General features: G+C 36.4%; 1 protein-coding gene across 18 annotated transcripts in view; it reads left to right on the forward strand.

Moving 5' to 3' along the window:
• The window catches only part of LOC139123175 (PDZ and LIM domain protein 7-like), a 71009-nt gene that overhangs the window by 32458 nt on the left and 17698 nt on the right, over positions 1 to 20853 (forward strand). For 4 of the 18 annotated variants that reach the window (XM_070689250.1, XM_070689251.1, XM_070689252.1 and 1 more), the window contains exons 6-12: positions 1051 to 1389; positions 4781 to 4922; positions 6437 to 6522; positions 7409 to 7505; positions 16153 to 16284; positions 18493 to 18603; positions 19065 to 19169. In XM_070689250.1, coding sequence (XP_070545351.1) covers positions 1051 to 1389; positions 4781 to 4922; positions 6437 to 6522; positions 7409 to 7505; positions 16153 to 16284; positions 18493 to 18603; positions 19065 to 19169 — 1012 coding nt within the window. The remainder of the gene's footprint in view (positions 1 to 1050; positions 1390 to 4780; positions 4923 to 6436; positions 6523 to 7408; positions 7506 to 16152; positions 16285 to 18492; positions 18604 to 19064; positions 19170 to 20853) is intronic. The other 14 variants (XM_070689263.1, XM_070689261.1, XM_070689262.1 and 11 more) reach the window with 5 other exon arrangements.

Below are 20853 nucleotides of genomic sequence, written 5' to 3' on the forward strand. Positions count from 1 at the left end.
GTGCGTTCCAAAGCATAGAAACCCTATTTTGCCTGCATGCAGATAAGACAAGCAGTTGTGTTATCTCCTGTTTCTTGGAATAATCCATGGAATTGTACAGAATATTCTGTGGAAATCTGAGTAATATTCCATTGGTTTTTAAGGCAAATGAAATTGAAATGCATTCAGAAAAGGTCTGCAAGTTTAATATTGTGATTTGCAGCATTTACAATTCATTTTTGAAATAGTAACAAAAATTTTCAAATTATTTCCAAAATATTGTCTGTCAAAGGAAACATTCCAAGAAACTCTCTATATTTATTGTGTTCTATTACTGAGTCTATGTGATTTCTAAATGCAAAGTTGATTTTAGCAAACGGAGAGTAGTGATGAAACCAAAATCTCTCGCTGTAGATTGTACAATTTTAACATGCCAGTTTATTGTGTACTCTATACATTTACTTCTCTTGACTCTAAAATCATAAAATTTCCATTTCTTTGCTGAGTGCTATGATAGTTATTGCACAAAAAATGTTTGAAAACATAAGGCATCATGGGTAAGTAAAACAGATTTATGGCAAATGCAGTTTGTTACATTTGACCTAGAACCCGTCCCCCTTCCCTAAAGAAAGATTTTGAGATGTAAAACATGCGATGACACATTTATAACTTAAACTTCTCCAAAACACGATAAATGTCTGAGGTAGGTCATTGTAAATTTAACCTTTTGATATGTTTTTAACTACAAACATTTTTAAGAGAAACATGTCAAGATTGATTGACTATCATGCATACACTGTACACTGTACATGGTTTCCATGGTGAAACCATGGCATAGTGGTAGTTGCTGCAACTTTACTCAATGATCTAAATAGTTGTAATCCCCTTACCCCAAGCCCCAATTACCTTTGTTTATTATAAGTGTTTTAATAATCCATTGCCCTCTTCTGTGCGTATGATTCAGAGGCTGACCTTGGAAATCACATAGACTGCAGTACATTGTGTTTTGTCCCTTACTAACTGTCCTGTGTGTTACACTAATGCATGTATTGTGATCTCTTCTGGAGTAAGACAGCTACTATAGCTCTTCAGTCTCGCCCTATGCCATCACCACCACCGACAGCAGATCTGTGCCCAGTACGGTCACTGATTCACCACCAGCAGACATAGTGGAGGATATTACCACCACACCTCCTAGCTATGGTGTGGACAGAAACAAACAATACAGTAGATCGGGACAGTTTGGATCGGGGTCACCTGCATCCCCTGATTCTGGCGTGGACAGGAGAGAACAATTTGATACGTCGGCCATGTACACGTCGGGAAATCCTGGCGCTCAGTCCAAGTCTTTCAAAATGTTGCAGCAAATGTTGGCCGAGGAAGGTGCTGACGTTGACGGGGTCGACGGAGGTAAACTAAATCTCTGACAAGAAAAAGGGGGGAAAACAAAACAAGATAAAAACAGAACTACTGCTAGCTCTGCTCCTTGCAAGCTTGGACAGTTGAGATATCTTGTCTTTCAATTCAAAGTTTAAACCTTTCACAACCAAACTTTACTCTGACACTGCAACTGTAGTTTTCACTGGGTTCGTTGAATTTCAAATACAGAACATGGGTGTGACAGAGTTAAGCTGAAATGGACAGTCCTCACTTATTGCTGAAGAATTTCAAGACTAAATTTTCAATCTTTGTGAAAGTCAGTGTAGAATACCCATCCGTTCATGTATAAGAAGTATTTGGACTTTTATTTGAATGCTTCTGGAAAATAATACAGGTCCTGGACAAGTTTATGTCATAGGCATGAAATTTCTCTGTGCTTCAGTGATGATGCTAAACTTGAACTATAAATGCTCAATAGTATCTGAAACTTTTGATGAGTTTTCAGTTTTCTTTGTATTTAATGTCAACTAAAGTTACTTGTTCTACTCCCCAAAGCATGTTTAGATACACACTATTCAACTTGTCAATTCAGCCTGTACATGTGTAGACTGCATTGTTATTGCAAGTGAATTCTAGTCTGGACCCGAATTAAAATGTAAACAATAACAGTGTATTTTACAAATACAGACGCTGTGCTGACAAGCTAGGTAGTGGGCGTTTCAACATGCTTTAAGGAGTAGAACAAAAAACTGTAGTTCACATTAATAACTAAAGTAGTGAAAAAAATCATCAAAAATCACAAGTATACTGGCCTTGGTAATTTGTCAATCTTCTGATAGTGGTAGGATGTAATCAGTATGACTGGAGATCAAATAATCTCAGTTGACAAATGCAGAAATCACAGCAAGTACTCCACATTCAGTTGACTGAAGATTTAAATTATTCATTCAGTGCAAATTCTTGTTCAGGACTATGACCATGCATTGTTTATTGAATTGATTGTTCAACATATTAAGATAGATGACTTTGAAGTTGACAATATCTGCATCGATCACTTCGGCCATTCTGGATAATCAAATTATCTTGCTGATGGTACAGGGAACATGTCTTTATGTACATTAAGCATTGCAGTATGTAGTACAGATAGCAATATGATAGTGATAGCAGTACACTTGTGAGAAATTTCTTTATCAATTGGCTGTAAACCTTTGTGCTTCATATCATGGTACAACAAAAATATTGGTCATGTCAATTTGAGCTTAACAATTGTGACATCACCCAACAGTGGCTGTGTGTCTCTGTGATGTGCCATGGTGATAAATTTATAAATAAAGTATGGTATCTTTAAACCTGCGGAATCATTTTCAATCTCAATTGTCCAAGTTTCGATAGGAGCAAGTACCATTATCAAACGTTACTTGTTCACCAATGTTTCGTCATCTATGTGTTTTCTAACCGCAAGTTGCATGCAGACTGCATAAGCTACTAACAGCTATTTTAGAATACAGTGTTAAGAGAAAACTGAAGGGAAATGTGTTCAGACCAAATAATTGTAAGATGTGTTTTAAATATGAAAGTATGGAGGGTATTTTTTCCCAGTAAAGTTTACAGAATGGGTGTTTGCTATGTACTTTCTTTTCACTTTCATTTTATTCACATTATTCACTCGCAATCTGCTAAGCTTCGTAATAATATTATCTGCTTTGCAAATATTTTGCTAGCTTGCTTATCTCATTTACTAGTACACAAAGTTGCACTTTTTATGTTATCAAGTCATTGGCTATTGCCAAGGGACTTTATAGTGCATAGTGATTGGCTGTTACCATGGTGATTACCATGACTGCACCACTGATTAGTCGTTGTCATGGTATTTGCCATGATTTTGCCATTCTGATTGGCTCTCATTGTATGTAACTGGATACATTTCTTTATGATGTAAGTTGTATAATGGCCAATTCTGTTGACTTAATCAAGCATTAGCTTTTACGGTAACCCTTCCACCACCATGGTTTAGCCCAAACCCATTGCTGGCAATGGTGATTGTGGACCTTTTTACAGGGAATTGGGGTGAACAGGTTAATTGGATGTCAGTTGCAGTTTGATGAAAACTCTCTAGTGTGATAGAAACAAATTTTGTTAATCTTGTCAAAACGATTTCCAAGACAAACATTGTTATGTGTATCAAAAATATTTCATATTGTCTGGAACTGAAAAAAGGGGAAAAATAATGTCATTCATTTCATCCCCAGAAACATACAATAAAGGACAAGTCTGTCTTGTTTGTAAAGTTGACTGAAAATTGATTTGGTATAAATTCCTGAAATCATGAAGAGGCTGTTCAAATATTTGTATTCTGAAATAAAATCTGGTACAGTCATTATAGCCATAGAATCTGTAGCTATATCTGAAATGTAGTGATTTCTGTTAGATGAATCTAAATTTTAGTCGTAGCTATGCATTTAACTGTCAACAATGTAAAAAAGTCTGTTTTCCAATTAAAATATACAACAAGCCTTCAGACTAATGTCTCAGTCTCATCTTTTGATTATTTCTGCTTTCTTTTTGTAAGCTGCTTTCTCATTGGTTGCTTTCAACGGGTTGCCAGGTGCACTAATTTTCAATTATGCTTCCATTTTCAATCGTATGCATCTATTTCACTCACAGTATTTTTGACAGCACACAGTGTTTAAGGATCTGATTTTTTTCACACAGCTGTGATGTTCATTTCAATTGTCAACTAGGAATGCTCTCTACAAAGACAGTTATCACTTGAATCGCTGAACTTAGAAAAGAGAACAACAAAAATATATTATTGTAGTCTGTTAACGTCAGAGTCGATATCAAGCCTTGCTCAAAGTAAAAATATTGGCATTGACACAACCCATGCACAACCTGGACAAGTTTGCTGAACAGCAATAAATTAAGTACCTTAGGGGGGCTTTCACACTGAATGCGGAGGAAAGACCCCCTATGGATTATGCAATATATACAGTGTGACCTTAGCATCTCTAAGTTTCACAAGTGTGATGGCCATTTGTGGTAATATTTGAGTTCATGATTTTGAATATGTGTGAAATGTATATGAGCAAGATTTGATCTGCTGTGACATTTTGGTCAGTTCTGAAGCACTTCCATATCTGTCTGTTACACGATAAAGACCTACACGGTATCACCACATCGCATTGCACAACATGTACACAATGCATCTATACTCATTGCATTTTTCACCCACACACAAGAATACTCAGACTGATCACTTTTCATTTTGTCTACAGTTTTACATTCTGAAACAGAAATAGGAAACATTTTCAGCACAAAGCAGACAACTGTCTTAACAGTGTCAACTCAGGTATCGAAGGTGCACCATAGACAGATGATGGTGGAATACAAATTAAATCCATGTAAAATATTCATATTTCAGCTCCTGTGTCTGCACCAACTTCAGCTTCTGCCGGAGCTCCAAGTGGATTCCGTAGTGTAAGGGCCCCGACTGGTGGTTCTGGAATAAGCAACAAACCCCCAGTAACAACTCCTATTTGTGAAGGATGTGATCGTGGCATTGTGTAAGTGAAAAAATTGTCACCTTCCCAAAATAGTCTTGAAGTAAACATATAATCTAACTGAAAATCTCTACCGTCCCATAGTTATACTAAAGTGATTCGATTCTATCCAGAAAACATCAGAAGGCTAATTGCAGTTCTAAAAACATCTTTACTTGTAATAAACATGACCTTCTAGAAAGTTCTAAACTTAACTATGAACTCAAGGTCACGGAGGAGAATGACCTACATAATAAGTGTCATCCATAAATCGTGGATTTTGCTGATTGTGCAACTTTCTGTGCAACTTTCCATTTTGAATACCTCTCATAAATTTATTGCAATGCAACTTTCCATTTTGAATACCTCTCATAAATTTATTGCAATGCATATATGAATGTGGGAAAACCATTTCATCAGCTCTTAAATGAATTTTCATTTTAAAAAATCACAAAATATATCCAAGATCTGAATCATATGAGTGGGTATAGCAACTGTGCTGTCATGAAATGACAGAAGTTAAAAAAAGCTGTCCTTATGATAATGATAATGATAATGATTTTATTTCACCAGAAAAAAAATGTGTCAACATTACTGGTGGGGACCAGGGAAGTAGTTCTAGTGGAACTAATCAAGTCCCTGGCCCTGAATTCATACAAATTATGATATCAAAGTAATATAGTTTGCCATCCTTTTCAAGAAGTACATATTACATTTCAACAGCAAGGTGACATCACATAAAAACCAAAAAATACAGAGATTCACTGTTCTGAGTTCAAAAATAAATTTTTAAGTGAGGTTTTAAATAAATTTCTTGATTGTACAGATTTTATTGTCATTGGAAATTTGTTCCAATGCTTAGCAATAGAATAATATATATTATTTTGAGTTGATCTTAAATTTACCTTTGGAATAACAAAATTGTCGCCAGTAGCTAAGCGTGTTTCATATGTATGTGAAATTGATGAAGCATAACGATCTACTGAATGCCCATAATGACCAGTTTTTAAGTCAAAAGCAAATACACAGGTCTGAAACTTACAAAGTTTATAAACATTGAGAATGCCAAGTTGATGAAACAATGGAGCACCGTGTGTAATGTGACTAGAAAAAGTTATCAGTCTGACTGCACTCTTTGTAATCTAAAAATCCTGTCTAGATAGGTTTTATACGCATTTCCCCATATTTCAATACAATACATTATATGAGGGAGAATAAAACAATTGTACAATAACAATAAAATTGATTTTGTAAGATAATGTTGTAAATATGATATAAGACCTACTGTTTGACTAACCTTCTTGATAATTGTTTCAATGTGATATTTCCATGTTAAAGAAGAATCCAGAGTAACCCCAAGATAGATAGCAGAAGAAACATTTGAATTGCCAAATCACCAACAAATAAAGCACCCTGAGGGTTAAGGTTATCCCATGGATGTTTTTCTAGTGAGTCACATGTAATGAGAACTGATATTGATGTACTCACAATCTGAAGATGTTGTTAAAAATAAGCATTTGTGGTGGTTTTTTTTCCAGTGGGCCTTTTGTTAAAATCAAGGGAAAGAGCTACCATCCAGAATGTTTTGTTTGCACTGCTTGCCATACCAATCTGAAGAACCAAGGTGAGTTTTCATCAATCCACCCTTCTATTCTCTATCATTGGTATAACCCCATTGTTTTCAGTGGTAAGGTTGTCTTCATATGATGGATAAGAGGGGTGTAGCACAAGTTGCCTTCTCACTGCAAGTTTAGTACATCCTCACTGAATTGATATTAAAATCTTACTGTATTTTCTGAAAAGTAGGTGTGTTTCATAGAATATGTATAACTTCAGTAGATTACCAAATATTTAAGCTGTAGTTTGATGCCTTGGTATGAATGATTTCTTTTTATCATCTCTTTGGCAAAACCTTCTGCCCTTTATTATCTAGTGCTGATTCCTGTCATGCTGCTCACAGACAAGCATAGTATGCAGAAACATAAAATAAATCATACATCGTATAGAATAGATGTGGGTTAATGGTAGCATTGAGACAGGAAAGCATACTGGCTGTGACATATAAAATGTTAAAACCAGATCATGTGTCTCATCGCTGGAATAACTTTGACCAACTTAATACTCCCCTATGCTGAGGTTGCTGCTTAAATCTTCATACTGTATACAAGCAGTATGCTGTTGAAAATGATATGGTGGAATAAAAAGTGTGAATTGCACAGTTATGTTGTCTTATGAAGAAAAGCAATAAATGTACATAGGGAAACACCAATCAAAAATCACTTTCATAAGTCTTCAAACAATCATGGAAGAAGCTGTATGATTGGTCCACTTTGACATGCAAAACCTGCTGACAATTAAATTAGTTGCCCAAGAATAATATTAGTAAATAAGTATTAGTAGAGTATTGTTTCCCATTGATGTAATTAGTGAAGAGTGTGAAAACTGTAATTCTGGTATAATTAAAAAAGTCATGTTTCCATTCAAAACATTTGTTGCTTTCACGCATTCAGGATACTTTGACATCGGTGGAAAGTTGTACTGTGAGAAGGATGCCCGCAGCCGTGTTCAGCCACCAGAGGGCGCTGTTGATGTTGGCCTATCAGGCCGGTAAGTGCCCCCAATCACCTTCATAACCGACATTGGAGTACCTAAAATGTTTTACCACAGATGCTTTCATTTTTTAATCCCCATTTCAAGACCATTGCCACATCATTTCCATTTGTACCGATGGAAGCCCTTTCCTCTTGATCCTCATAGTTATGTACAACCTGAATAATGTTTATGATGCAAAGATTATCAAGATAGAAGGCCATTCCTGGGTCAAAACGTGAAAGTTTGTATAAAGTGAAGTTGCTAGATGAAGATGTAGTTAGAAATGTTTACCAGGGTGTCATGTCAATGTCAAGTCTCGGCATCATTAACATGTTTCATTTAATAAATAATGTATATTTAACAGTATGAAAACTGTGTTTTTAGAATATTGCTTTTCTGTGTTGGCCAGTGTAATAAACATATTTACGTCCATGGTAAAACTATTTTTTGTATAATGCACTTCCCTTGTTAACATAAATCATGTTCGCATGTAGGCAAGGTTAATGCCATGATCGTGGCCAGTAAATTGAGCAGATGTTGTGCACCATATCAACATAAATAAAACTCTCAAAAGTTCACCGTTGCAAGGGTGATAGCAAAGAATGTTACCAAGCTAGAGCAAGATGAACCCTAATGGATAGTCAAAAGTCAAAAATAATTAGTCAAATGTGAAGAATGACCATTAAAATCCTTTAGTATTGTTTCCACTGATGACATGTCTCTTCAAGGAGACAATCAGTTTCCCGTCCATTTGACATTGGTTTTGAGGACGTGACCAAATGTCATCAATGTATCATTCTTGCCAGGGGTCAACATCTGGCATGGGTATCTTATTACTGGACAATCCAGATGCCTCCATTCCGTAATATCATTTCACGGGACTTAACACAATGTGAGCACACTTTATGTCCCCATAGAGCCATTCAGATGAGGATACACAGAATGATTGCCATAAAGAATGTGTTGTCTGATCTGTTTGACTATGCATTGCAAAGTTCACTTTGTAGAAATATTTCTAGCAGGACACTGACCAACGTTCACAGGGATTACACTGGTTATCTTTTACATGTAACACTGTCAACAATGCCTGGAATGTTCAGTTTTGTGGAAGCATTTGTCCACATTCCTTCATCGATTCTCGAATATCTCATCAATCTTTTCTGAAAATTATCTGCAGATGTTTGTAGTTGACATCAAGGTTACTTTAATTTGTTGTTTTTTGACATCCTTTATTGGTTTAATTGTCTTCATACAGGATTGTCATTGTAGTTCTTCAAACCAGGTTCTTGATTGATACATATAAATTTATGTTAGCCAAACGCTGCTTAGGCTTAGGGTTAGGCTTAAGTGAGGGTTAGGGTTAGGGTTAGACTTATTCACTCCCTCTATATATTGAGACGGGGTGAGTAAGTCTTACCCTAACCCTAACTTAAGCCTAACCCTAACCCTAGCCCTAACCCTAACTTAAGCCTAACCCTAACCCTAACCATCAGAAATATGTATCAACAAACAAAAAAAACCCAAAAAACAACAAACAAACAAACAAAAACAAACAAATAAATAAATTGCTCTTATTGACAAATATTAGCAAAACAGCTTTTCACTGTTATTTTATTAAAAATAACAAATAAACAAACATAAACATACACACAAACAAACAGACAGAAATAAACAACAAGCACGAGTCCCCTGTGCTTGGTCAGCTGTGTGTCTGCACTCTTTTTGAAGGTTATGGAGTACATGACTTATTTAAGGTCTTGTTTTTGTCAAAATCAAAGATTGATGGTGTTAACACAAACATAAATCCAAACATTTGCATGTGACGTGGTTTTTATTGTGGATCATGAAGGTGGATATAATTTAATTGCCTTGAGGAAACCTACGAAATAAACTGAAAAAACTTTCTGTTTTAAGGTGTGAACTACTGTGTACATAATATAATGAAGTCATCAATGCTGAATTATGAAAGTAAAGATTAGATGATGAGATAAGATTTCTGGAGAGACCAAGAGACATCAAAATTGTCTGTGGTCATCAAGTTCAAAAGTACAGTCCTTATAGCATGTTTATGTTGCTAACCCTGGTATGAAATCACATCGGTATCCGTGTCAGTGGCATTTGTCATGTGCCATTAAGTCTGTTTGACCTACAGTAATAATGTGTAGTCTGGATTTGCTAGTGGTAAATCAATCATGACATATCGATGACTGACTTGTGCTTAAACTTGGCAAGACAGTCCCAACACTTCTTTCATCCCAATCTTTAACTTCAACTTGAATAGAATAGAGCTCTCCAAAACTTTCCTCAACAACAAATGAAAATTTAGAGGTGATTTGGGGAGTCTTAAAGCAAATTTCTGACATCTACCGGTACATGTACATGTAAGATGTCAAAAAACGATTATTTTGACAGCAGTGAGTGAAGTCTGATACAGATGAAGTGAACCGCATTTTTCATATTGTGAAAATTCCAGTATATGTAGCGTAAGCAAATTGATGTTGTTGTATTTTGTTGATATGTCTGTTCTTCTGTTGTGCCAATTTGTCTCTTAAGTGTTGATCTAGTTTGATTTTCTCTCTAATATCGTCCTTAATCTGTTGCAGCCTCTTGTTTTGATTACAATGGTAGTCAAGTAATTTGGCTTACCTTTATTGTGTTTTGAATGTTTGGCTCTGCATAGATTGCTATTACAAGCACTAATAAAATTTCTTTTGTGGTTCTCATGCCTTCCCTTTCCCTTGCTGGTCTTGTCTCTGTCGCATGGTACTCCTCAATGTCTTAACTGCGCTCAATAGGCAACTCTGTCTCATGCATTCATTGGTTCGAGAGCGCCTTCAGAGGCACCCTCTGGAACTGTTGGTCTTGCCCGCATTCTTCAAACATTTCTATTTGTCATCTGAACCTGCCAACAAACTGAGACTAAAAGTGAGATCTGCGCTGGCATATTGCAAAGCACCATGGGTAATTCCAGCACTGTCCACCTGTTTGGTTTTCTTTCTGACTTGCTGTCTTCTTCTCACTGGTTTTTGTAGGTAAACTCCACAACCTTGAAGCAGACAATGCACTGAGAAACAGAAATGAATCAACACAAGAGTTTCAACCCTCAACACCAAACGGGACAAGTTTTTAATCAAAATTTTCTGTCAAGTAAACTTGTAACACCCTGGATGGATAGTTCTTGCATGCGTCAATCAGATCTCATTTAGTCTCAGTGTTTTGTGTGATTTTCATTTATTAACATTATAACTGCTGAGTTTGTGGGTACGTTGTATTTCATTGGCTGAAAGTTGTATGGCCAGTACGTCATCGGCTGAAAATTAATTACATCATCTTTATTTCATCGACTGAAAATCATAAGGCTAGCATTTTATTGGTTGTCTTTTATTGCTATGGTTACCTTCTGTATTGCAATCGCCCAGATGTTATCTGTTACATGCAGTTTCCATGGTGATAATTACATCATTAGTACTCCATGCAATTACATGAATTGTTTAAGTTGGCAAATGTACACTGCAGTTTGCTACAAACTGCAAACAATTTACCATTATATTCAAATAAAAATGCAAGACTTAAACACAAGTCCTTTTTTCTTCCACTTTTAGCGGTGTGACTTTCAAACCTTGATCAGCATTGTACACTATTACAGTAATTGGCTTTAGAGTTATACAATGTTTTGTAAGATTCATCATTAATCAAACTTGCAAACATAAAGACATCAACGTTTGAAATTTCTTCATCTTAACATGGAGAGGTGTGGTTGCAATATCATCCAACTTACTACCATTCTTCAGTCAATGGCAGTAGTTAATTTACTGACATCAGTCTCATTACATAATGCATTTCTTCCAGAAAAAGAACATCTTCCCAAGATCCCTCGCATTTACCATCAAATTGCTGAATTCTTGCCAGGCCATGCACCTAAACAATCTTATTTACCTTCAGCTAGTTTGCTATGTAGTGCTCCTGTGTATATATTTCAAGTTATGATTTCTCATCTTTTAAAATCATTAGAATTGGCTTTCAAACATCTTCTGAGTTTTTAACAGATCCTGATCTTGATAAATTCATGTTTATTATTTGAAGGTTGCTTCGTTGGTATCAGTCCTTCTTTTCAAATTTGTCTTTTCCAAGTAGCCCTTATGTTATTCATATTTTGTGCCAAATAAAATAATCGAAATATTTTACAATGAATGTGCTCTTAAAACACCAAGAAGAATTTTCATTTTTATCAGAATGACTCTGTTTCATTGGGCAGCTTTACTTTTCATGCTTCTATTCATTTTTCATTGCCATTGGTAAAATAGACAGTTTGTAGATCACAGTCATTCAAGCCAGCTTTGGATTCATATTTAGTGTACCATTTGGCCAATTTCTCCAACGGAATACTGGTAAACATTTAGTAACTTTATTGCTGAAGTAATGTAACAGATTATTTTCAAATCTGTACAGACTCCAGTTTTAAAATCTTCAAATGCCAAAATCTCAATAAAAATCTTAAAATGCCAAAATTTCTGTAAAAATCTTTGTAGAAGAAATAGTAACATCGGTGGTATCATCATCTCTGTAACTTGAAAGGAAGCTGAATGGAATGCTGAGAGAAGTTAGACATTGAACAGAGTTGATTGTGTTTTTGACATTGACATCACTATGCACTAAATTATTGGATGTAGGAAGTACCGTACATAGCTGATGAGAAAACCTGATCAGTTTGTAAAACATTTGGCAGATGTGAGGTGAAGACATGTTAATATCAAATACCAAGATTTTAAAGAAGCTGATTTGGTAAAACATTGGATCTTTTTAATCAGTTGCTACAGCAAGTCACTGATCCTTTTTAACCCTTTGAACCCGGCTCGGACATAAATTTCCATGACGTCATAGAGTACCAGGGGGTCAGGGTGCAAAGGGTTAATAAAATCCCTAAAACCTGGCAATATTTAAAAATATAAAAGCAACATTTGTATATTTAACAGATCAATGTTATAATTCCATTTACGCACTGTTTACATACTGCAAGTGTAATCATGACTTGTCAATTTTTGTTCCCCTTCATGTACAACTTTCACTGTAAAATCAATACATCCAATGAAGTGCATTCTGGGAATGTTGTGAAATTGAGCACTGTGATGACCCTTTGACCCCGGAGTCAAGAGAAAGCAATCTACTCGTAGCATTCTAAAACTAATATCATGCCACTGCAATCTCAGTACAGATAGGCAGAAATGCACTGAATATCTCATCAATTTATCTGAAATTTCCTCATTGATTATTTCTGTCTTAATCTGACATCAACAAGGAATATTCAGGCTCTCATACAGACCCAAGTGCACTTTATTCATTGCATATGCATGTATTTCCATTGGCAGTTATAGAATAAACAAGCCACAAATTCATCTCCCAGGCGTCTGTGCATTGATTTCTGTGAGGAGAATAAATTCCAATGTAGCTACCAGGTTCATATCAAAGCATTGAACACAGCATGCAGAAAGTCAACAAGGTCAAATATTCAAGGTCACATGGCTCATATTTAAGTTCATTACTGCTCCCATAACACTATCTACATAAAATCACCACGGTGCATAGATATTTTAGATATTACATGCATGAATGAATGAATCATTGATTCTGAAGTAAATGAGTGTTTAGGTCAACTGCGGTGTAAATACATGCAACGTGGTATTAAGGTAGTACATGCTTTGAAGCTGAAAAACATAATTTTTTGCTAGAACTTTCTAGATGCACCTCATCATCATAGCCGCAACATTTAAATTATACGATGCAGATTATGACAGACATATTTTAACTTTCATCAATCACCAATGTACCTTGGATACAATTACATTGATCATATGGTTCCCACATGATCTTTGAGCGCAGTTCCGAAGACTGTATCCCTTTAAACCATTGTCTTTCAAAATCAATAATAATAGTAAGGCGTTGCCATAAAAGTTTGGTGCCGGAGGAATAAATTGCTTGAAATTTACAGATATTTCATAATAACATGGCCGCCATCCCCATGTGTAACTCTATTGGGAAATGTCCCTTTTTAAATTTTCACAAAAACAAAAATATAAACTTAATTCACTCCATGAACTTCAAAATGGGCCCACACAAGCCATTGACCAGACAAGTATTGTGAAAAATTTAGAGTCTAAATATCTGTCCCCGATGTGCATAGTACCATGTCAGTAATTACTTCACTGTGACATTTCCTACAATGGCGTTATGCAGGTCATTGGTATCAATACTTCAGTTTTCAAAAACTCTGATATAAAACACAATCAGGACTTTAGGGAAGAGGGGACATTAAATTCTGTCAGACTTGCTCCCACTTCTCAACGTCCCTTCCTGGAAAAATTGCAACTAAAGCTGTGATGAAAAATGTTATCATATGGATTTGAGACTCTCCTATGTGTCAACAGCGTTAATCAAAAACTGTTCTCTTGTCATGGTTTTCGCACAGTTCTGTTGCAAACCGAATGTAATTAAGTCAATGTGCATGTCAAATTTTATATTGTGACTAGATTCAGGAGAGTTAATATATTGATACATGTATTTTACCACAGTAGTTGACATACTTTCTCAGTCTGACCAAGAAAACAGAAAGACCAGACTTGTAAAGTTCATGTTACTATAGACCATGGAAAAAGACACTCTCCATGGCATGCATACACGGACTCTTATAAGGCAAAAACTATTTCATGACTAGTTCCATGACAAAGTGTCAGCTGTCACGCTGTGCTGTGTTGTACTGTGCTGTGTTGTACAGTGCTGTGCTGTGCAGTGCTGTGCTGTGCAGTGCTGTGCAGTGCAGTGCAGTGCAGTGCTGTGCTGTGCTGTGCAGTGCTGTGCTGTGCTGTGCTGTGCTGTGCTGTGCTGTGCAGTGCAGTGCAGTGCAGTGCAGTGCTGTGCTGTGCTGTGCTGTGCAGTGCTGTGCTGTGCTGTGCTGTGCTGTGCAGTGCTGTACAGTGCAGTGCTGTGCTGTGCTGTGCTGTGCAGTGCAGTGCTGTGCTGTGCAGTGCTGTACAGTGCAGTGCAGTGCTGTGCTGTGCAGTGCTGTACAATGTAGTGCAGTGCAGTGCTGTGCTGTGTTGTGCTGTGCTGTGCTGTGCTGTGCAGTGCTGTGCAGTGCAGTGCAGTGCTGTGCTGTGCAGTGCTGTACAGTGCAGTGCTGTGCTATGCTGTGCTGTGCTGTACAGTGCAGTGCTGTGCAGTGCAGTGCTGTGCAGTGCTGTGCTGTGCAGTGCTGTACAGTGCTGTGCTGTACAGTACAGTGCAGTGCAGTGCAGTGCTATGCTGTGCACTGAGTGTTGTACAGTGCTGTGCTATGCTGTACAGTGCTGTGCTGTGCTGGACTATCAATGAAATGAACAAGCAAATAAAGATAAATTTTCTTTCTCAGGCTGTGTACCGATACATCACATTGTGGTGATGTATCAAGTGTAACAATATCAGAGTACAGATGATCAATAATATTTAATATATGATAATTCTCTTTGCCCCATGATGGACATCTTTCTCCTCTTGAGCAATGTCATGTGAGGTTTTTTTGTACTACATGTATGTGCGCAGGATATTTTTGTATCAGTGAAATCAACATGTACCGGTAGAGGTTTCATGAATTTTACCAGCAAGCTTGCCCTGGTGGAACCATGCATCCCCTGATGTAACCTTAGGTTAGCAAAGGAGATTAATTTACACACAAGCAGATGCAGCGATGGGACCAGGACAAAAACTAGGTCAGCGTCCCTTGATACTGAACAGCTACAGAATTCATTTATCAAAATTATTAATTACATCAAGGGAAATGATATGATGTTCATTAAGGTTCACAATTCATCTAGTCAGGTAATTACTGACATTTACCTGACATCATATGGGTGTTTCATCACTGCACAATTGAACCACAATTAATTTAAGCAGTACCAGCACCAATAAAATGTAACCTTTGACTTCTTTTTGACCGCGTACCATATACAACACATAACCTATCCACAAATTCAACTAGCTTGTAGGTAATAAGGAAATCCAGCTATTTAGGGTTGATGGTTTGGTCAAAGAACCCCACCAATATCAGTTTTCAACAGATTTAATAATATATATTCCTTCAAACTAAATATACCTGCTCAGATCATGCAGTTTTTGCTGAGTAATCATGTATTTAAGTTGAAAGTTACTGTACATGTGACTGAACACAGTGAGGTTGTACAAGACAAGACCGTGAAAGGCTATACTAGACAAGACAGTGAAAGGCTAATACTCTGATAGTCTTTATACTCATATTTGTAAGAAGTAATATTTATGTCAGTATTGTCACACTAATATATCTCAAATTTGGAGTGTGAAGTGGGGGCAGGTAAAAAAATAGTTCACAAAGCCAGTGATCATATCTACTGAAGCAGTTTATATTGGTACAAATGCAAAACAAAGAATGAATCCAACACTGGCCAACCAGATGCATTGTACATGATCCCTGAGTTTACATCACCTCTGGCCCTATATATTGCCAGATGCCAAGTGAATTTGCAAACCCTGCGATGCACATAGTATTGATATCCATTTTATGATGTTATTTGCCATTAGTACAGAGTTTCATTGTAGTTGCATTACTATTAACAAGCTGTGCTAAGTGTCGTCTGCTCTTGCTATTTTTGGACAATAGTGGTGGTTCTTCTCCTGGTTCACATGGAGCGCCCTCTCCAGGCCAGTATGGTGGTCCAGCATCTCCACCTGGACGTCCAACCTATCAGCAGCCAGCTTACAAACCAACATCACCACCTGCTGGGGGTCAGCAGTAAGTGAGGCTTATGCCATTCTGTTTTTTTGAAGTTTATTGGTTTTATGTTTGCAAAGATATGCTTGAACATCATTACTTTATTTTATGAACTACATTTGAATTTTTATTTGGGTATATTAATGAATCACAGACTGTGTATGTTTGTGTATGTGTGTGTGTGTGTGTGTGTGTGTGTGTGTGAGAGAGAGAGAGAGAGAGAGAGAGAGAGAGAGAGAGAGAGAGAGAGAGGAGAGGAGAGAGAGAGAGAGAGAGAGAGAGAGAGAGAGAGAGAGAGAGAGAGAGAGAGAGACTTTAATACAAACAGATCAAGAGACAGGTGCAGAGAGAAAACGCTAAATTCAACAATGTTGAAAAAAGGGTGTTGACAACAGTAGAAACACAATATCTGCATGGGTGATGATGAAGATTTTGCGGAAAAACATAAAACATTTTGATCTTCAAAATAAAGTATTTCTTAATTAAAATCAAAAGAAGATAAGAGGATTGTGCAAGAAACAGCTATCCAATGAATGTTAAGTACAGAATGTATTAATGCAAGTATGTGTCTGGCAGAATATTTATGCTTGGCTGTGAGTCTTTTTACATATGAGCAACAGACATATTTTATGTGATATGTACATTTACTAAAACAGTTGATTTGATTCATTTACGCTTGCTCACTGTCATATTTATTTTTGAAACATTTCGTCTTTCAACTGTGGACATTTTTTTCCTGTATTTGTTTGTAGAATAGTTTTTTATGTTGGATACTAAACCTTCATGTTGTCACTGAATGGCTGTGTTGTACGTCATCAGTATTTGTATCGCACATTGTTGAGAATGCACCTGTGATGTTTGTTCCTTTCCACCATCGCTGCACGTCGTCCATTTCCATGTCTCATGGGTTTGATGTTGTTTCATAAAATAAAGCTGTTTACATATGTAGATAGAGTATTCTGCTAGTTGTTACATATTACTAGTGATACTGTGATTATGTAGTATGAACACAGTTACCCATGGACTTTAATCACTGAGCTATTTAACATCTATAGTTAGGGCTGGGGACAGCAGTAGGGTTAGGAAAGCGTCTGGTGGGTGTAAACGTCTTTGCTAACTGTCCTGAAACTTATTGTATTATTTACGTGGTAGATCATGTGTCTTCTCAGAATTGAACTTTCTCAGAAATTTATCCTACTGTAAACATGATATGAAATTCTCATTTCCAACGCAAATCAAAATTTAAAATACAGCTACTGTCAAGTGCCCCAGAGGAAATCACACCAATTTCTTCAAGAAGGAAAAAGGGGCAGTTTCCGTTGTGTGAAATTTTACAAATATTTTCTTTAGGGTTTTTCTAAACAAAGGGATGTTTAAAACTATAGAGTTATGCCACAGGAGAGAATATAGAAGCTAAAATTGCTTGCAACAAGGTAAATTTTCATAAAAGTCTTGTTAAAAATTCAGTTTTAATAATATAAAGTATGAAAATGTCTTGGAGTTTCATTATTAGAAGACCAGTTCAAAGTCTATAGAATTGTATTTTATAAAATCACACGGTCTGATTAGCTAATTTCAATGTCAGTGTTTTAACTGTTACTTTTTAATACAACCTTCACAATACCATCCATGTAATAGAGGTATGTGTTCTCAATGATTTTACTCACCCCTTATGTAAAGTTTTAGATCAAGTTACTCTCAAAAATTGCAAAAATTGTGAAAGATAATCTGCATGTTACAGAATACATTGTGGTACATCTTTGTGTCGATTCATTCAGAATAACCTGTTCATCATCAGACATTGGTACAGCCCATTGTATATCGATAGGATGGGTGAGACCATTTACAAGGGAGGGTGGAAGGGTCAATGTATGTGCTAATATCTATCACTCTTGTTACAGCATACTCACTTCAAACAAAGTGTATCTCACCTGTAGATTTCATGTTACAGCTTTTGTATTACAGCGTTTCATTCATCATTCATGTCTTTGGGAAAAGAAACTCCCTTAGTTATTAATCTGGAAAGTGAATTCCAAAAGTGACTCTTTATATCAGTCAGACATGATTCCAACGTGGTGTCATAACCTTTGAACTCCAATGTCATGACCTTTCAACTTTGTCAACAAGGAATTGTATACAGACGGCGGTCTGGTTTACGCTCACTTATAATATTTAATGTATGTGTGTGTGTTTGGTTTCCTTTCCTCTTAACTTCCTTCGTTTTCTAAGGTATCCTGAGCGGAACATACAGAGTATTCGACCAGCATTTAAAGCACCACCTCTCGATCCCAATGAAGTAATAGCCAGGGCGCTCAGCCAAAACCCAGATGCTACAAAAGAGTAGGTGTTGAGACATACAACCACAAAAGAACAAAAAGCAGAATCATTTAGGATATTGTGCATTGCTTTAATTTAGATGATATTGATTAAAAAAACAAATGACAATGGCACATATGATGTCAAGATTATTCGTAATCATTTTTTTTTGCAAATATTTACACAAACAATCTGGTCAAACAGATGCAGCTAACTCACAAGGCAAGCTTTGTAAATTATTGCTATGCATAAAACTGATAAACTCAGTAAAAAGTTTCAACCAATTACGTTCAGCTTCTGATCTGTAATTTCTGAAAGCTAAAGCAGAATGCATAAAAATTATCATGCAAAATCTAAAAGATCAGGTTGGTGACCCTCTAAGCTGACTGTTATCTTGGAAGCAGATATAAATGCTTTGTGGAACTTTGTTTTCTTGTGTCTTGCTTCTCTTCTCCTGCCTAACTCAACTTCTTCACCCCGTCCAGTATTCTTGGTATTAAGCCAATATTCACTCCAGTACAAAAATCAAAACCACCAAGTTTGGGTTCCCGCAGTCCACTCAGCAGTCCCACTGGATCCTTTGACTCTGGGTAATGACTTATTCAATTTAATCATGGTGCAACTATTTTGGTTACTAATGGCATGGTTTCTGCACCCAAAGTGAAAAACCCACACAATCAAATAAAAACAAAAGAATTCATCATTAACAACACTGTGGCATCCTAGTCCCAAAGTTTTGTTGTACTCCCATGTCCCTTCAAACCCAGCCCTTCCCGTAGAGATGGTATGATCCTATTGTTTTCCCCAGATGTTGGTCTACTTCATTCAACCATATGCAAGAATGTATGTGTCTGTTTTGTGTCTTGTTTACCTTTGTTAAGGCATTACAATGTGGATGAGAGAACTCCTCTTTAGACAACTGAACAAACTTCTTTGGATTTCATTTTCTGACTGTATATGCACCTCGGAACACATTTCTGTATTTCATGAACTCCATTAATTTACGACGTAAAATTGAATTCATCACAATATAAAGTGTAATTTTCTTTTTTAATTTCATTATGTCAGCACTTTCTTTAAATAGCCAAAAGATATTTTATTTGAAAACAAAGAATATGTGCCCTACAACCTTCTATTTGCAAAGAGAGCTCCAACAAAAAAACATCTTGTTTTCCTGTTTTTGTACATTACAAATTCGATAATTTGTTTCAAATCGTGTATATTACTGAACAATTCTATTTATCAGTATTGAAATGCAAAAACTTTACCCTGCAGGTTTGTCTTTGTAGGATATGTCAAATTTTTCAAATCAGTGTGATCTTTGACCTCCGTGCGATTCCAAGTGCTTTCAAAAATCTTGTCCTTGCTTTAGCTACCTTTCTAGCCCTGGTATACTTTCCTTAAGCTGTGCTGTGTATATCTTGGTATTTCTGCTAATGACCAGTCGTTAGCACACTCCAACCTGAGTAGCATTCCTGCAGAACCCCCTAGTTTCACATGAAATAATCCCATGGACTGCTATTCCAATGTACATGTGTGCAACATAGTGCATTAATCCACTTTTATACCCACCCTGTTATGCAAATGTCATCCAAAGTTAAATGCTGAAGCAACCCCATAGAGCAACTAAACACTGTTTAGTTCTGTCTGTGTCAATGAACATTCCAAAAGTTGATAATGTACTCAGCTGTATTCCATCATGTTTGTTTGTTTGTTTGTGATTCATTCCTTGAGCATACCTTCACCGCTAAGCTACAATCCTCAGTTTTCCATGTATACCAGTCTCTATGTAAATTGTTTTTAAAACTAACTCAATATTTCCAGATTTGGAAAGGATATTCTCCCTATTTGTCTCACTGTTTTCATATGTTGTGAATGTGTTTCCATCTTTGTCTACATTTGACTCCTCCCATCATAGTATTTCTATGCATATGTCTACACATGACAAGTTTTATCATTGTATGTGTCAGATTTCAGAACCCACTCTAATGTTAACAACACATACAGCTTGTTTCAGCATATGTACTTACAAATGTGTTTGCTTGGTGGAGGTATTTGACTGTTTGAAGTTAGTCAAAATAATGCCACCTTTCTTGGGAATTGTACGTAGAGTCGACATATTTCAATCAAAAATTTGCTTAAGATGTTAATGTGCAGTGTATGCATGAATTGGATGGCAAAGTTTTCAAGGGTAATTATTTGACACTAGGTTCATGCACATGAGAAACACCAAGTATTGACCCAAAGGAGTTTTGACCTTTGACCTCCCCTGGT

This window comes from Ptychodera flava, chromosome 22 (genome assembly GCF_041260155.1).
Source record: "Ptychodera flava strain L36383 chromosome 22, AS_Pfla_20210202, whole genome shotgun sequence".
Taxonomy (NCBI): domain Eukaryota; kingdom Metazoa; phylum Hemichordata; class Enteropneusta; family Ptychoderidae; genus Ptychodera; species Ptychodera flava.